This window comes from Saccostrea echinata, unplaced genomic scaffold (genome assembly GCF_033153115.1).
Source record: "Saccostrea echinata isolate AGI-Se365-2 ecotype Australia unplaced genomic scaffold, CSIRO_AGI_Sech_v1 ptg000076l, whole genome shotgun sequence".
Taxonomy (NCBI): domain Eukaryota; kingdom Metazoa; phylum Mollusca; class Bivalvia; order Ostreida; family Ostreidae; genus Saccostrea; species Saccostrea echinata.
In genome coordinates this window covers 1696474-1713021 of record NW_026889825.1, presented here as the reverse complement: position 1 = coordinate 1713021, position 16548 = coordinate 1696474, and the positions used below count along the sequence as shown (strand labels likewise).

Genomic DNA, 16548 nt, shown 5'->3' with positions numbered 1-16548 from the left:
ATTTATGCATGATGTTTGTAATTCAAATTTTCTTTGACTTACAGCAGCTTTTTGCATTGTTAAATTTTTGTTAAATTTTGACTTATTTTTTATACTGATCATAACCTTGATATGGAAAGTTAACGTTCCCTTTACCATTCAGGGTGCCCTATTTGCTGATCCATTTGTTGGTCAGTAATACTGTCCCTTTGTCCATGCTCAGAAAGTTTTTCTTTTATAACTTTAATCGTTTTAGCATTGAACTTTTTTGTTCATCCAATAAAGCTGAACTTATTAAGTAGGAATATTTAAAAAAAAAATTGCTATAGTAATCCCAGTTTTTAAACAAATCTTTTGAAAAAATGTTAATCTCTGTGATTCAAAACAAAATCACTTGCAACCAGGAAGTGTTGTTCCTTCTTGTCATAGCAGATTTTCCTATCACTATGAAAAAGTACTCTTTTAAAATTTTCAACTTTTATTTCAAAAGAAAGAGGGATGAAACTTAAAAAAAACTGTAAAATCACTTATTTTCATGGAGTCAATAGCTTTTATGGTTGAAGATCTGTCTAGTCTTTATTATAATTTTAACTAATTGAGGACATGAATTCCTGGGTTCCTTTCACACCATGAAAAACAACAAAAGTTATATCCCCATAAAAATAAGTGATTGCACAGTATTTCATGTTACCTTATCATGAGTTGTGTGTTTGTTGAATTATTAGTATACTTTTCTAAAGTATTGGTTTAATTGACTATTCATGGTTTGTTGGTTTGTAAATAATTTCAACATCTATCTTCCTGCTTAATTTTGTCCTCAAGTTCTCATAACCTTGATGTGGAAAGTAATGCCCCACTTACCACCTGTTTGTAAGTCTATTTATGTCAGTTTGCCAATGCATTTAAAGTTTCTTATATTACTTTAATCCTTTAATCATTATGAGGTATGTTGTATTTTGTCAGCTATCTAAAAATGAAGTAATTAAGGTAATGAATTAAAACTGCACTTGTTGAAAACTAATTATTGATACATCATATCCAAGGGGTTATACTAGGCCAGCATTGTCTTTCATTTTTTATTATAAACAATGTGCCATACTTTTAATATAGGCTATTTTTTTTAATTTCCAGGTGTTTATCACTCTGGTTTCTGAAAGCAAACATGATAGCAATTCCATGTTAAAGGTTTTTTTAGTTGTAGCATTAAGCAATATGACTATAGAAGTATATTTTTTTCCTTTTAAAAATGACATATAGGTTTTTTAGTTTTTTTTTTTTTTTTGGATGTTTTTAAATGTTATGTTGATCTGAGTTTTTATTATACGTGTACTATCAAAAAGAAACACTATACGTGTACTATCAAAAAGGAACTTATGTAAAATCCAGTATTTATTAGCCCCTCCCCCAATACATTGTGATAGAAAGAAAATAGAAAAGTTCCACTTTCTTTCCTCTGACATGAATGTTTATGTTTGAATTCCTTGATTTTTAAATGATACCTCATATGCTTTTACATATAAACTTCATGATTATTATTATGTATATTTTATTATATTTTGCACATTATCTTGATCTATTAATATCAACTGGAAAAAAGTATAATATAATTATAATGAATTGGATAAATGAAATATATTTATTCACTGATTTCTCTTTATTTAGTTGACCACTACTAGATCTCTTTTACTCTACTACACTAGCTGTATTGTAAAATCCATAAAAATCTGTTGTGATATTCAATATTTACTTAAAATGGATTTTTTTCCTTGTACATGTAATTTTAAAAGTACATTGTTGGGTTATTGTGAGGTTTATTTCTTAAAATTTCTTAAAATTTCTTAAAATTGGAATTTTCCTATTTTTAGTTCTTATGACTTTTTATTGATCAAAGATCATTATAATTATGATTTTTTCCCAACATGACGAGCATGCCATTGTTCTCTCTTACAAACATATTTAATTAAGCCCACCAGAGCCAAACTTCTCCTAAAATCATAGTGAAAAAAGTTTCTACATTTTATCAAAGCAATCATGTGATTTTTGATTGGCCAGTTTTTAATGTTCGACTGATTTGTTAAAAAAATTATTTGTTACTTGTTAGCATTTCATGGCTGTGGGAATAAAATTATTTTATAGTTTATAGTTCCTGTTCCTTAAGTAAAAATTGCAAAATTTTCCGGAAAATTTGTATTTTGTAATTATATGTATAATGAGACTCGGATATGGAAAGACTTTAAACAGGTCGAGACCACTAGCTTTTCTGACGTCAGCATAAATTTGCATGTAAATTAGCTATCTGTTTACTTTACCCGCTGATGAATGAGTCGCAATGCATTGTGGGCTACTACAAGTACTCAGTTGTGTTGAAAATAAAGGGCAACTTGAATTGTCCCTTGGAAACTCATTTTCAATTCTTTTTTGAGATTTATGAAAGAAATATTTAAAATGATGTATAGTCTTTCATTTCCATGCTCACATTTACAAAATTTGCTTTAGGAAGCCTTATATCAACTTATAATACATCGGCCTAAACCATTGTTCAAAGAGACGTAGGTGCTATCGTGTCAATAAAGCATTGAGGGGTTTTTTCCCCCACATGATATACGTGTACATAGTTTTAGACAGCAGTACAAGGTGCGCAATTATTATTTAACCCCTCAATATTATCAAAAAGTTTTTATGTACATGCAAATGTCAAAGCGTTTGTATGGTATTTGAAGCAACTATTAATCATCTAAAACAACTCCAATATTAAATGTGAGCATGGAGCAGTGTCTTTGAAATATAATCTTTCAATTTTGGCCTTATAAAGTGAAAAAGAAGCTCTACGGTTTTTCCGTTGACGAAGTAAATATTATGCTGTAAACCGACGAAACCACGCGTCGCTATTGAATCGTAAACACGTAGTAGACTGTCATGCTTTGGGACTCATTCAATTGATTGGAGAACGGGTGTGACGAAGACATCGTCACGTGTTGAAAATTGCCTTCCATATAAGGTAGTGTACCCGACCTGTTAAAGCTCTAGAGATGTATTTGTGTCGCCGATTGATGTTTTCAATTTACTTATCTGATAGGCAAAAAGCCATAACAAATTATGAAATCTGATATTTTATCGAAAAATAAAGAGAGAAAAAAATGCATCAAAGAATTTAAAAAAAATATATTTGTAGGTATTTATATACATGTACTGCATCAATTGGAAATTTTTAAATTTTGCTTAATTAATCAGAGAATACAGAAACCGGTAAATAATTAGGCAGCGATTGTGAACTTAAAGATAAACGGAAAATTTAAAGTAAAAAGAGAAGAAGAAATTATACTGCAGATCACTAAAGAACAATGTACGGTTTCAATACAAATCTTGCCCTATATTTTTCTTAAATATGAAAGTGATGGAAAACATTAAAACTCATGTTTTCTGAATCATTAAAAGTCCATGCAGAAAGATCATAAAAATCATTTTTTCTCACATGACCTTCTAAATGCTAACTGTGACGTCATAAACTTGTGCATTTTCCCGTATAAAAGTTGCAGAAGACATCAAATATCAATGGAATTTTCTTTCAGATAATGTTGTCCACAGGCATCGCCCACAAAGATTTTGAGATATGTGGTTTTTCAAAGAATTTTACACAACATATCCAAAAATTAAAGTGGGCGACAGCTGTGGACACTATTTTTTAAAGGAAAATAACCCTTGAAATGGGTCATTTTGAGGCTTTTTCTGCTTATAACAGAGAAATGCATCACATTAATGACGTCTTAGTTCCAGAATGGTCCTCCTTCATTCCATATTCTTTCCTGATTTATCACAGTCATATATTCAACTCATATTTAAACCAGTTTCCAAACTTTTTGAAAACATTAAATTTTTAGGGCACAATAAAGCCAAAACCGTACATTCTTCTTTTCGCGACACCTTATTTTGGCGAGGTTGTCTGGTATTTAAAAGCGAAACAAAGTTTTCACGAATTTTGGGTATTGTACTATATAATCTTTAATAATAGAACTATACGCGGGAATGAAATTCGCGTAATTACGCTCGAAAATAGAGTTATCGCGAATAAAAAAGTGATTTACAGTGCATAAAAGACTTTTGAAAAAAGAATATATTACCAGGTTACAAAATCCCGCTGTTTCACATCATTAATGCACGGGGAAAATAAAAAAAAAAATAGATACACAAATACAGTATGTCCACTTACATACATGTACAACATATTAATTCCTTTTTTCATTGATAAGAGACTTTGTTGCAGAAAGGGTGTCCTAAAATCAGAAAATTGGCTGTTACTTAAAAACAAGTGAAATTTCAAACATGAGAAAACTGCATCGGGTTCGAATCGCGACATGTATTCAAGCAAATCGATGGAAGCGTTTTCGAAAAAAAAAATCTTGTTAAAATGTACATGTATGCCATAATAATGAGTGAAAAAACTTATTTGAATAATAAAAAAAAGTCTTCCTATGAAGATGAATGATTCTCATTATGTTCATTCTGTTTCAATTACATCGAATTGTACACTGTAGTTTGAAGTTGAGTTGGCGTGACTTCCAAGAAGTATTTCAGTTTAATATGTCCCCCTCTTTTGAAGTTGATTTGGCACGACTTCCAATGTGTACCTCAATTTAATGTCCCCCTCTATTGTTTATTTTCCTTAAACTGTTGATCACCGGCTGTTTCTCGCGTTTTAAATTTCAATTTCCGTATTTCTTTCAATCCATTGAGTTTAATCACAGCGTAATGTATTTAATGGCAATTCTTGTTCCTTCGTAAATGTGGATTATTGAAATTTTCAATTGCCTTTATCAGTGGTATTATGTGTGCCATTTCATTATATCTCATTTAAACGATGCACTCATTTAACTCTGTTCAGTATTTTCTGCAAATGTTTATAGTTACTTTAACAACAGCAAACGCATTTTCCATCTTTCTCGCTATGTTTTTTACAAGGGCAGTCTACTTTGGTTCGGGACAAAATGTGGTAAAATGTCTCATATCTATGAAGCAACATCCCAAAAAACTGAAGCAAGAGCATGAGAGAAAATATTAACAAAAAGAGAAAACCAAGAGGCTCAATCACTATTGGCGGACCTGATGGCTGTGGAATCGTTACATTTATGAGGTTCTTGATTTCGTTCATGGAAATCATAATAGCTAGCCACAGACCATTCAGAAATAAAAAGGCAAAGACTGCTTTGTATCGGAACTCTGACAATTTCTCTGTATCATTCTTCTTTTTATCTGGATCATCATCTATGGGACGAAGATATGTAGAAATTAGTGTATTCCAAAACTGCTCTTCCCTCTGATCAAGCTTCTTCGTTCGAATTTCCTCAGTTTCGTTACTTGTCCACGATACTTCGTCAATCTGGGTCAGTTGGGAAGAGGGATGTGCGCTTGATCCTGGGGCGCGTCTATTTCTGTCATAGCCCTTTTTAAAGATACTTGGTCCACGAACACCTTCAAAGGATGATTTATGCACATCCTTAGACATGTTATCCGTTCTCTCAATAGGTTCTTCAGGTACATCCTTTGTCTTTTCGTTGATAGCTTGAACAGATTCTAAAGACTTCAGTAAGACAAGATTTTTGAACCATTGTATTATGGAAATTGATGAATTTGATACAGTTTTCCTTGCTTGCTCAACCATTCCTTCAATCATTTCTGTTGTCACAAAATATATTTCTTTTTCTGTCTCTCTTCTTCTGGACCGCCTATCGGCATGTTTCAGTACAGCAGTAGTATTTTCCCTTGTTCCCCAAGAGATGTTGTTTAGATTGCAGATTGCGTAAATAATCAAAAACAAATAACCTGCCGGAATGCATATGAAGTAAAGCAAGCCTTTTAGAAGGTCTCCAAGCTCGTCAGGGTGCAACAATCCAGCAATTATGAACATCCCCGTCAAAATGTAGAAAAACATTCCCGTGGGTGTAAACCAACCGTCTTTGAATATCGACACAAGCGTCCCTGCTAAAACAGCCATCATAAGAAGAGCATAGGCCGTGCTCAAAGCCATCGCAACATTCAATTGTGTGTCATCCTTACACTTCAAGCAGACTATTACAAAAATTATTACGGGGCAAAATATTATTGTATACGTCAACCACGCTTGGATTCCAAAGACGGTACCGAGAGCCGATTGAAGAGCCAAAAGAACTGTTGAGGGTCCGAATAGTGAAGATAAAAATAAAATAACTTGATAAGTTACAAACAAATAAGATATATTCGGATTCATCTTAGTTGTTCTTGAGGAACTGGAAAGGAGGTCCATTAAATTTGCCATTGTGGATGGAATCCACCTTCTTCTTTGTTTAAAGAACTCTTTAAAGTCTTCTGGAGCAAAAGTTGCCGCCTCTGCTGCTGCACTGTATTCGATTTTATATCCTTGTTGCAGCATTAGAGTAGACAGCCAGCGGTCCTCGCCTGCTCAAATTTCAAAACAGTTGTCAGATGATGATTCAAGGGGAAATACTAGTAATAAGATTAATTTTTATTAAATATTTCACGGTATACTTAGAACATTACCTTGGTCATACTGAATGTAGTGGCGTGGTTCTGTTGGTAGTGTTGCATAAGTACGCATGATGTTGTCGTCCATCAAGGTTTTCACTCTGAACAAGCTAAAACATCCGGGACTACATAGGACACTCCCAAACACGTGTTCTGCAGACTTCTGCATCCAATGGCCCACAGCGTATTCAAACTTCTGATACCAGACAACAGGCCCTGGGAAAAATAAGTTGTTTATTATTTTTCAATCGTATTAGTTATTTACATTTAAGAGATTTTGTACAATTTTGTCTAAAATGTTTCCACCAAAATAGAGAAAAATATGCTTTTTTTTTTTTTTTAAAAAAATCATCAAACGAAACCCTTGTTTAGAAGAAATGTTTGAGAAAGTATAACTGAAATGGACTGCACCATACCCGAACCACATGGTTTTATACGTCCACAAACAGATCCCACTCTAAAATTGACTTTCATCCGGTCAATTAGAAGTTGCAAGGTGCTTGGCTGAAAGTCTACATCTCCATCTAGTGCAAGGATAAACCAGTTCTCCGCCTTTTGATTTAAAGAAGAATTCTTATACATAAACGTGATTGTTAACTTACAGCTTTTAATCTTAATCCGTATACTAGCATTCGTGAAGATTAAGGTTCTGTTTAATTTTTTCCTCCTAGAGTTTAGATACATGAGCAATAAAGAGGGAGATTCTGCTGGGATTTTAATTTTCCATGAAGCTACTTTACAGAGAAATCATTCAAAAATTTTAATGTACATGAATATTTTTAAATCGCTATAGTCACAGTAAATTAGGAAAAGGTTAAACTTACCTTTTCTCTTAAATTTATTGGAAGAATTTCAAAGATGGATTGTGTTGGTTTCGGATTCTCAATTTTGTCTCCTCCTGCACACTCAGTGATTAACTTGTAACCAACGATGTAATATATATACATGATCTGTGAATGAAAATTAATGATGTTGAAGTTAATGCCCATAACCTTCCAGTTTAAGAATGATATAACGGCGTAAGATATATATCCTTTAAACAATCTACTTAGTGCATTTCTTTTGTCATAATACACATTTTTAAACACTCGGATTAATAATCATATACAGGAAAAAGAGACACTGTAAAAAATGTGAATTTAGTTTACTTTTTAAAATCATGCTGTATAAAGAAATGATTTGAAGTAATCTCTCTTTCACCTGATTATTCAGCATGTCATTTTCTGCTTAGTTTAAGCATAAATAATTTATGCAGTTATGAAAACATTTTTTTTATAGATATAAACCGTTTGAGACACGAGTCCGACTTGTCTCTCAAACATCGGAAAACAGTTTAAAACGTTCATATATGGCCATACAATAACTCATCCGACTAAAATATGTATTTTACAAAATACTTTCTCCCCTTAAATTTATCATTGGAATTCTAAAGTGTACCTGTGACCAACGCTTTTTGTGTCTTATTTTTCCTTTGAATTTTAGATGAACAACGAGTTTACATTCTTTCGTCAGATTCCATTCCACACGACCTCCATATGGTGTTGCGTACTTTGAAGGAGATCCTAAGTTCACATCGAAATCACTGAAATTTAAAAAAAAGTTATTACGTTTGTCAGAACAGTAAGAACTACACTGTAGCCATTATCAAGTTCTTTTCAATTGATCTGTATTACCTGATTTGATTAGAAAAATGGGATGTTTAGATGCATAATTAATTAGCTGTGCTCCTATTTCAATATTTTCATATTGGTAGAAATGCAAACCTTAACCTAAGAGCGTGTCCTTCATTTTTGCAATGTTGTAATATCCTGCTATCACCTGCATATACTGTTAATTCGATACTCAAGAACACTGACAGGCTACTGACAGATACGTTGATAATACAATGACCTTGTCAGCAAATACAATCTATTATTAAGTTAAATGCTGACTGACTTTTTTCATACTATTTGTTTGGCCATTATTTACACACTGAATTGTCTACGGATTTTTCCGTTATTTCCCCGATCATGACAAGGAGCACACGGCGGGTATGACTGGTCAACAGGGAATGCTTTTTCCTCCTAGGTATCTGATCCTACCTCTGGAACTTCTTGGTGTCCGTGTTTATGCCCTCTTCACAGATTTGCATTGTTTATAGATTTCTTTTAGATCAGTCAGTGTTGGTTATCTTTACATTTTTCATTCCTATCAAATGCTCTTTTAAATAAGGCTTTGCTCACAGAAATTCCACGGGTTCAGATACTTTAAAGATGTTAAAACACATATTTTCAAACCAAATTCAAATGTGGAGTACAATTAAAAAATATTATTTACATATTCTAAATAGTTATGTATAGTGCCATTCTATTGATATTTATGAAATATCCTACAAATGGTTTATAGTACCAGTGGTACCATGACATTATCATGCTACACAAAGCTGATCTCCTTACATTCCCACTTCTTCTACAACCTCCATGAACTGTCTGACAAAGTCGTTCTCTTTAAGATCCAGTCCATTTGCCCCCATTTTGGAAGTCTCCATGGCATCATCAAACATTATATGAGCTGAATATAAGATGAATTTACATTGGATATTTTATCATTAAACATAAATTAAATGTGTCGCATTTTTTTCTTCAATATTTAAATTTAAGGAATATATCATATAAGTAAATTAAATGCAGCCAAGGCAATTTCATTTTTTAAAGGAACTAAATTATTACCTTCAAATCCATAGTTCCGCTGTACATCACGTATCCTGAAAATCAAAAAAATACTACATCGAATTAAAATGCATTTCATGAAAACATTGTTTGTCAAAATCCAAACCAATGCCTCAGTCATAACTTTGGAAATGCATTAGCTAACAACGTCATGAATATTTTTAACAGAACCTGAAGATTGAAGACAGTAACTGTTTCATTTCAGTCCTATTCTCATGCCACATTGTAGCACAGATGAAGACTTTAGTGCTCTCAGGGTCATCATAAATTTCTAATTCTTTCTTCCGTCTTATTTTTCTACTGTGCAGCAGTGAAAGATCCACCAATGGACCACAGAAATTTGGAAAGACAAACAACCTGTAAAGAAACTTATTCTCTTAATATTGCATTATCATGCAATGTCATCGTATAATTTTTGCTTTCTTGTGCAATGCCACTCTTTGGTTATGAAATGAAAAACAGGAATATCAACAAATTGATAATGTTTGTTCAGAATGTGTGAATCAATATCACATCGATGAATCAGCAACCTAGAATGTAAATATGTAAGTTTTATTTAAATCTTAAGTAAACAGGGAAACCATATTATCAATCTTTTTATTTACTATATTTGCATAACCTACTTGTTCGCCGAAAAAAGAGTTTCTCCGTGTTGGACCTCCCAAATATGCTGAACCATATTTAGTTGACTTAAACAAGCCACAAGAAAAACAAAGAACAGTATCCAATTCGTACTGTTATTCATAAATTCAAAATATCGGTAGATGAAATCTTTTTCCTCGTTCTTCAATATAACTACTAAGATAACATAGATGGGAGAAGCTATGGAAAGAGGGACTGAATATCCTATTCTCTGCATCTGAAGTCTACAGGCTAATACTCCGACATGCATTGTCAATATTGCTCCGATGACATGTGCCAGAAATGGACCAAGGACTTCCCAGAGAGGGATGCCTTCATCCACACATGCTGAGATGTTTTTGTACTTTTGGTGGGATGAGATGACTGTTCTGTTGGGAGACATTGTGCAGTTGGCGGGAATGAGGCCTTCCATTTTTGATGTTGACATGAACATGCGATAAACATCTTTGATTTCCCGAATTCCCGGGCAGAGTATTGTCCAAAATAAAGCAACAGTTATGCAAATCCTCAGAAACCTCGAGACGAATTTAATAACTGCATAATTTTCCTCCCTGTTTATTGATTCGTTCTCATCCTCTTTGTTTCGCAGTTGCGGGATCCATCGACTAGATAATGTAAGAATAGATACAATCGTCCATACCAAAAGCTCCCCAACGTCTGGATCCCGTGCATGTATATTCTTTCTTTCTGAAGTACCAACAGAAACCAAAAGTATTACAAGTGATATAAGTAGGACCACGGAGCTTATAATATTCAGAGAAATTTTAATCTTTCTGCATATTTCTCCCTTTTCTTCTTCTTTTCCTCTGCAGTACATGACCATATGAATAAATCCTGGGAGGAATGTAGTGGCGTTGATAACAACACATGCTTGTATAGGATCCATGTAAGGAAGAACCAGAAAAATAAGAACAGCCAAGCCAAAAGAATGCAAGCATTCTCTAATTATTATCTGAAATAAAAACACCCATATATACGTTATATAAGTAATGTTGCTTAGTCACATACAATATCAATCGACAGCCTTAAAACACAAATAGTATAATAGATCTATTGAAGCAATAGCATTCACTAAAATATCAAATCTAAATCAAGAACGCTCACTTTATGGTGCAGGGGATATTCCATACCTTCATTGTAATATCCCAAGTAGCCGTTTTTCTATTTCCTAGCATAGCTTTCCACAATTCATTTAGACAATTTAAGAGGTCAGGGGTAATAGTTGAGAAGAAAAGTAAGTAAGATATCAGATCCTGATTCACAGTTCTCTAAAAATGCAAGAATTCCATTCAATGAATAATTAAGAAGATTAAGATATACAAGATTGTTATTTTTATCAATGCAATTATATTAGAAAAATCAAATCGATAATCTTTATTGATAAGATTGCCACTTTCTCTAAATTCTTTTTCACTTCTTAACATTTAAATGAAGATGACCTACATTAGGGAATTTGTTGTGCTGTCCTAGGATACTTGTCAAAACTTGTAGACCACCTTTGGCAAAGACCACTCCGGTGGTGATAATAAGCACCATGAAGATGTAGGTCAAGACTTTTAAAATTTTAGGAAGAATCTGGTTGACTCTTTTGAGATCATCTCTTTCCTGTGGCCAGTGATCCATTCGAAATATATCCCATTTCGGGGAGTGTTGTCTTCTGAAGGAAAATGGGTCAATCAGATAATGACAATTATGACGTCATAAAGACTTGTTATTTGAATAGTATAATATGGGAATTCTTGACTTGTTACCAGTATATTTTCCTCGTACAAGACTATATGGCACTATTTATCAAACAAGATTTATTCAAAGTTTTAAAATATACAAGTAAACATTTACATTTTTTCTCTCTTGAAATTGTTTACGATGTTCCAGACGCGTAATATATAACATACTCATTTGGACAGACATTTTCGCTTTGATACAGCAACAACTGTTTGAGGACATTACATGTTTAACATGTCCAATGATAATTTATTGTTTAGTTTAATATTCTTACGATAGCCCCTCTGCCATTTTGTATCAGGAATGATGACCCAGCTGTAAAGAAAAAAAAGAAATGTCTAAAAATGTCAGGTAAACACAGCACATCAAATTTTATTTTTATCCAAGAAGGTCCAAAGGTATACATGTATATTGACTGCATTTTGGACACACACACCCCTACTCTCTTTTTTTCCCCTAGAAAAAAAAAGTTAATATATAAAGAGAAAATATTTTTACTACGTCAAAAATGCGGACTTTTTTGATTTATATAGGACTTATTTATTTATTTTATTTTATCAAGTTATATATTTCAGTTCTGTGCCAGAGATGCATTATTTCAGTTTTCATTTTTTTTTAAATCTGGGGAAATGATTGAGGATTAAAAAAACCGTTTACGGGTAAAAATATCGGTAAAATTGCTTCAGTACCGTTTCAATAATATATTCAAGCTTTTTTTTCAATAATAGTCATTTTAGCAATATTTTTGTTTTTGAGCACAAGAACATAAAAAAAGTGGAACAAAGGTATAAACATTAATTTTGAAAAAGTTATCTTAGATAGTGAAGAAGTGGTTCTGCATGCAAAATAAATTGAAATGAAATGATGACAAATAAAATCGTATTTGCTTTGAAAAAAGCACAGAAATTATCATTTTTGAGTTATTATTTATAAGATACACATGTGCATGTGTATGACTTACCAAGAATATCATTAATCGACCAAATGAATACCAAATGTAGACTCATCAGATTTTTTTTAAATTACACAAAAAGACAAAAATAATCTGGTTTTTAAACATTTTGCTCTATAGAAAGAATTATTATTATTATCGTATCTTTCTTCTTACATGAAACAAATATATTTTACTCACTTAACTTCTCTAACTTGATCAATACAGCATTCCTTATTTGATATCAAGCTCTTGTCCTGCTATTGATGCGTCCAACATGTCGTTATAGGCAAAAACTGCTATCCTCAACCTCAGACCACTGCTTTAGTTAACACCGGGAAATATTTTGTGACTCAATTAGTTCACAAATTATATTAAGTCAATATAATTTTTTTTCTAAAGATATATATCATATAACAATTCCTTTTTAAAAATTTTATTTGATCGTTGAACCTTTTCTTTTTCAATCATGCCAATTCTACTTGTGAAGATCGCTTTTATGAGATTTTAATTTCCTTATGTATTCTTTTTTTTTACCAGGAAATTTCAGTAAGCAAAAGACGTTTAACAGATTAAAGTTCATTTCTTAAGAATATTTTTTTTTTAATTTTTGTTTCCGCAAATATTGGTGTTTAAGAGGCCTTGGTTCTGGAGTTTTACGCCCTAAAACCTTTTTAGAAGTAAATATGACTATAGGTCAAATCGCACGAGCGGCGCAGTGGTTAGATTTGTACGTTCAAGACTTTCCTAAAATTTCGATATACATTCGAAATTCTGGATGATTTTACTGAGAGAGTTATTTTTCAACGAATTTCTTTTTTTTTATTAAAATAAAATCCATAGAAACAAATATTAGACTATTGTTTCAAGGAAAGAAATATATTACAAGGATGCATCAGGAAATTTGACATAACGATAGAAATTTTATCAGTTCAAACTTTTTTTAGATAGCGGCAGCCTATTTGGTAGGTAGCCAAATTCAGATTTGAATTATACATTGCTCACATTTTCTCCAAATCAGTGAGGTTGAAAACTTCTTAAACCCATAATCGGTAGAAATGCGGGGTGATTCATCCGCATCACATTACAAGCTATTATAAATAGGTGAAAGAAAATCAACGATAAAAATTGTTTTGAAAAAAATTAAATTCATCGTAGATTTACTATGTGAATTTTTTTTTTATTAAACATTCATTAAACAATTACTCGTATGGCATAACAAACTTTGACAGCATAATACTGTGACACCCTCATCCATTTCCCATTTCCAGCTTTTAAAAAATGGAACAAAACATTTAAAGTTCTTATAGCTTCCGTGATCTTAGGAGCTTTTAGGACCCACGTGTTTCACAAATATTGATAGACCTAATTGATGTCCCAATCTTCCGAAGTATTTACAGAATTGTTAAGTTTAGATTCCTATTTTTCCATGCAGTCTGCACATGCAGTTATTTTGTGCAGTGAACTGTTTTTTTTTAATGGTATTAAATTACATAATAAATTAACTGTCATGAATTCTATCATCATATTTGACAAATAAAGCAAATATATTGTGAAAGTCCAGGGAAAAAATAGCCCCAATTAAAGCTTAAAATTAACACTTTATTAGTAATATCTAAAAATAAACATCACAGACCCCCACTTTTAATTTTCTTTTCTGAATATATTTGGTAATTTTAACCATTCTGATTAAATTCAGTAAAATGAAATAACTTTCAAGTGATTTTATTTCTTGCTGAATTTTTTATGCCAGAAAAATGATATTTATGAGTGCAGAAAGGTCAAATAATTGACCATGCGAAGTAATTAAAAACTTTTTTGTTGTCACATATTTAATTTGTCTATTCAAGATGAAATGAGACTGTGTTTGTTCCATATTAGAGGAAAAACTTTGAGAAATTTATTTATGTGTTAGACGTAATTACAGTGCAAAAAGGTCATATGAAATGCTCCATAGCGCCAAAAGAAGCGCATTAACCCATTTCGTGTGCTGGTTTTTAATTGAGCTATGTGTGTAGATTCTAAAAATATACTTGATAAGAAATTCTCAATACTTTTGATAGCAGGATCTAACCTCCTTAAAACCGTTCTCATGAAATATTTTTTGTAATGAAATTCATGTGCTTTGCCTTTTGACTAGGAAGTTTCTTCCCTATGAGTTCTAAAATTTACAGACTGACATGTAATTTTATTATGATTTATCATAACGCTTATCAAACTGATTTCAGTATGTATAATATTTCTGCAATCAGTATTTACAAGAATGATTTTTTGTCTATTTTTTATTATGCAGAATATTTTTTTTCTTTTTTGCACAAATCCTCTAATATCAATACACCCAGTGAACCTTTAAGTTACACGAATTAAAGTTCAACTCTTTAGTAAAATGCATTAACATTAATTATGGAGGGATGATTCGATCAGTATTTCTGAAAATGAAAGTTTATTTTCAAATATGCAATTGTTTATGAAGAGATCTGGTCTTTTTAAAATTTATTTATCAAAGACAAAATTTGCTTACTACGGTGCCACATCGAACTTAACTTAATAAGTAAAACTGACACATATTTCAAGTTTATAATGGTTTATTGGCGGTTATGGCCACTAAATTTATTTAAATTCAATTGCACATATTACATCAAATCATTTTTTTTTTGTTTTGCAATGTTTATGTAAGCAGATAATCTTATTGACCTATTGATCTTTACTTACAGCGTATTTAATTTTTTAAACATTATTTTGTGCAATTAAATGTCCTAAAGGAGAGGACGTTCTAAGTTTTAAGAACTTGTGTCTGATCCTTTTATTTTAACATCTTAACAATAAAATGTGTTCAAACCAAACCATTGACATTCTACAATGTATATTATCCACCAATGGCTGAAAGGGAGATTACTATTTCATAAGCAAGAATGCTCAAAGGCTGAAATGAGGACAATACATGTACTCTTTTCAGCGAGATCTGTTAGATATCTATCTATCTATCTATCTATCTATCTATCTATATATATATATATATCTATATAGTTAACTAATTTCACTTAGTAAACTATACTTTTCCATCGAATATACTCTGATACTTTTACACGTATTAATTTGGATAGTTTGTTTCTTCACAATCATTTTTGTACTTTTATAAAAGTCTCTATAAAATAATTAATTTGAAGTTTATTGTCTCATAAACTCAAAATAGCGGTAGCCACGTGAAACTGAACACATACTCATGACGATATAATTAATGATTGGTCAGAAAAAGAATAAACACAATTATCAATGCCAAGGTTGAATTTTATCAAATCAAAATATATTTACTTTTAGTAAGATGCAATTACAAAATTATATTGTAATAATATATTTTTATAAATATTGCAAGGAACATTCTCAGCCAATCAAAATAAATATAGCCATCTGCTTGTAAAAATAACACCATTGGTACTCCACAATTATATTGCTTCAGGTGTATAATATTGCTAGTTATGGCATTTAATATTAATATTCTACTGACTTTTATGGACATGAAAATTTAATTCTAAAAAGACTTTTTCATATAATTTTTAAAATGATAGTTAATGTACTTGTGAAAAACATATTTCTACAAATATTAGACTAACAAATCGATGACACACCGAAGAAGGTCAGAGTTGTTGTGCTAATAAAATGAATATTAAGAAAAGTTCAGAATTTCAAAGCTAACAACAACATCAGCTTCAAAAAAGGACCTTTAGAGAATCATTTTTTTCCTCGATTCCTCGATGTACATTTTAATACATTTATTATTCAACCATTATAATCTTTTTTAAACCACCATCTCAGTATCTGACGTTTAATTTAATTGCTTTATAAATGGATATAAACTCTTAATTCAAATTCGAACCCATAATCTTGGTTATAAACTGCTTAACAAAGTCATTTTTATCTATACGATTTTGATATGTATGTGTATCGATGTTTGAGTTTACTTGATCGTGAAAAACCCATTTCTTCTCAAGAGCTAGCTCGAGAGCAGTAGTTTTTTTTATTTTCTTTCTTTTTTTTTTTTTTTTTTTA

General features: G+C 31.6%; 1 protein-coding gene across 1 annotated transcript; it reads right to left on the bottom strand.

Annotated features, from left to right (window-relative positions):
* Nucleotides 1-4885: 4885 nt before the first annotated feature.
* LOC133176546 (chitin synthase chs-2-like) lies at nucleotides 4886-11468 on the bottom strand. The gene is made up of 11 exons (XM_061311662.1): nucleotides 11289-11468; nucleotides 10976-11113; nucleotides 9827-10797; nucleotides 9375-9560; nucleotides 9204-9238; nucleotides 8931-9045; nucleotides 7933-8077; nucleotides 7320-7445; nucleotides 6912-7047; nucleotides 6511-6711; nucleotides 4886-6408 (listed from the first exon to the last, which is right to left on the bottom strand). The coding sequence occupies exons 1-11, from the start codon at nucleotides 11466-11468 to the stop codon at nucleotides 4886-4888; spliced, it is 3756 nt and encodes a 1251-aa protein (XP_061167646.1).
* Between the last annotated feature and the right edge of the window lie 5080 nt (nucleotides 11469-16548).

Excerpts from the sequence above, each read along its gene's own strand:
- LOC133176546 (XM_061311662.1), bottom strand. The coding sequence starts at position 11,468 with ATGGATCACTGGCCACAGGAAAGAGATGATCTCAAAAGAGTCAACCAG. Across the intron at positions 8,078-8,930 it reads GTTGTAGAAGAAGTGGGAAT|TGATTTCGATGTGAACTTAG; the intron begins GTAAGGAGATCA and ends TTTAAATTTCAG. Across the intron at positions 7,446-7,932 it reads ACAAAAAGCGTTGGTCACAG|ATCATGTATATATATTACAT; the intron begins GTACACTTTAGA and ends TTTCATTCACAG.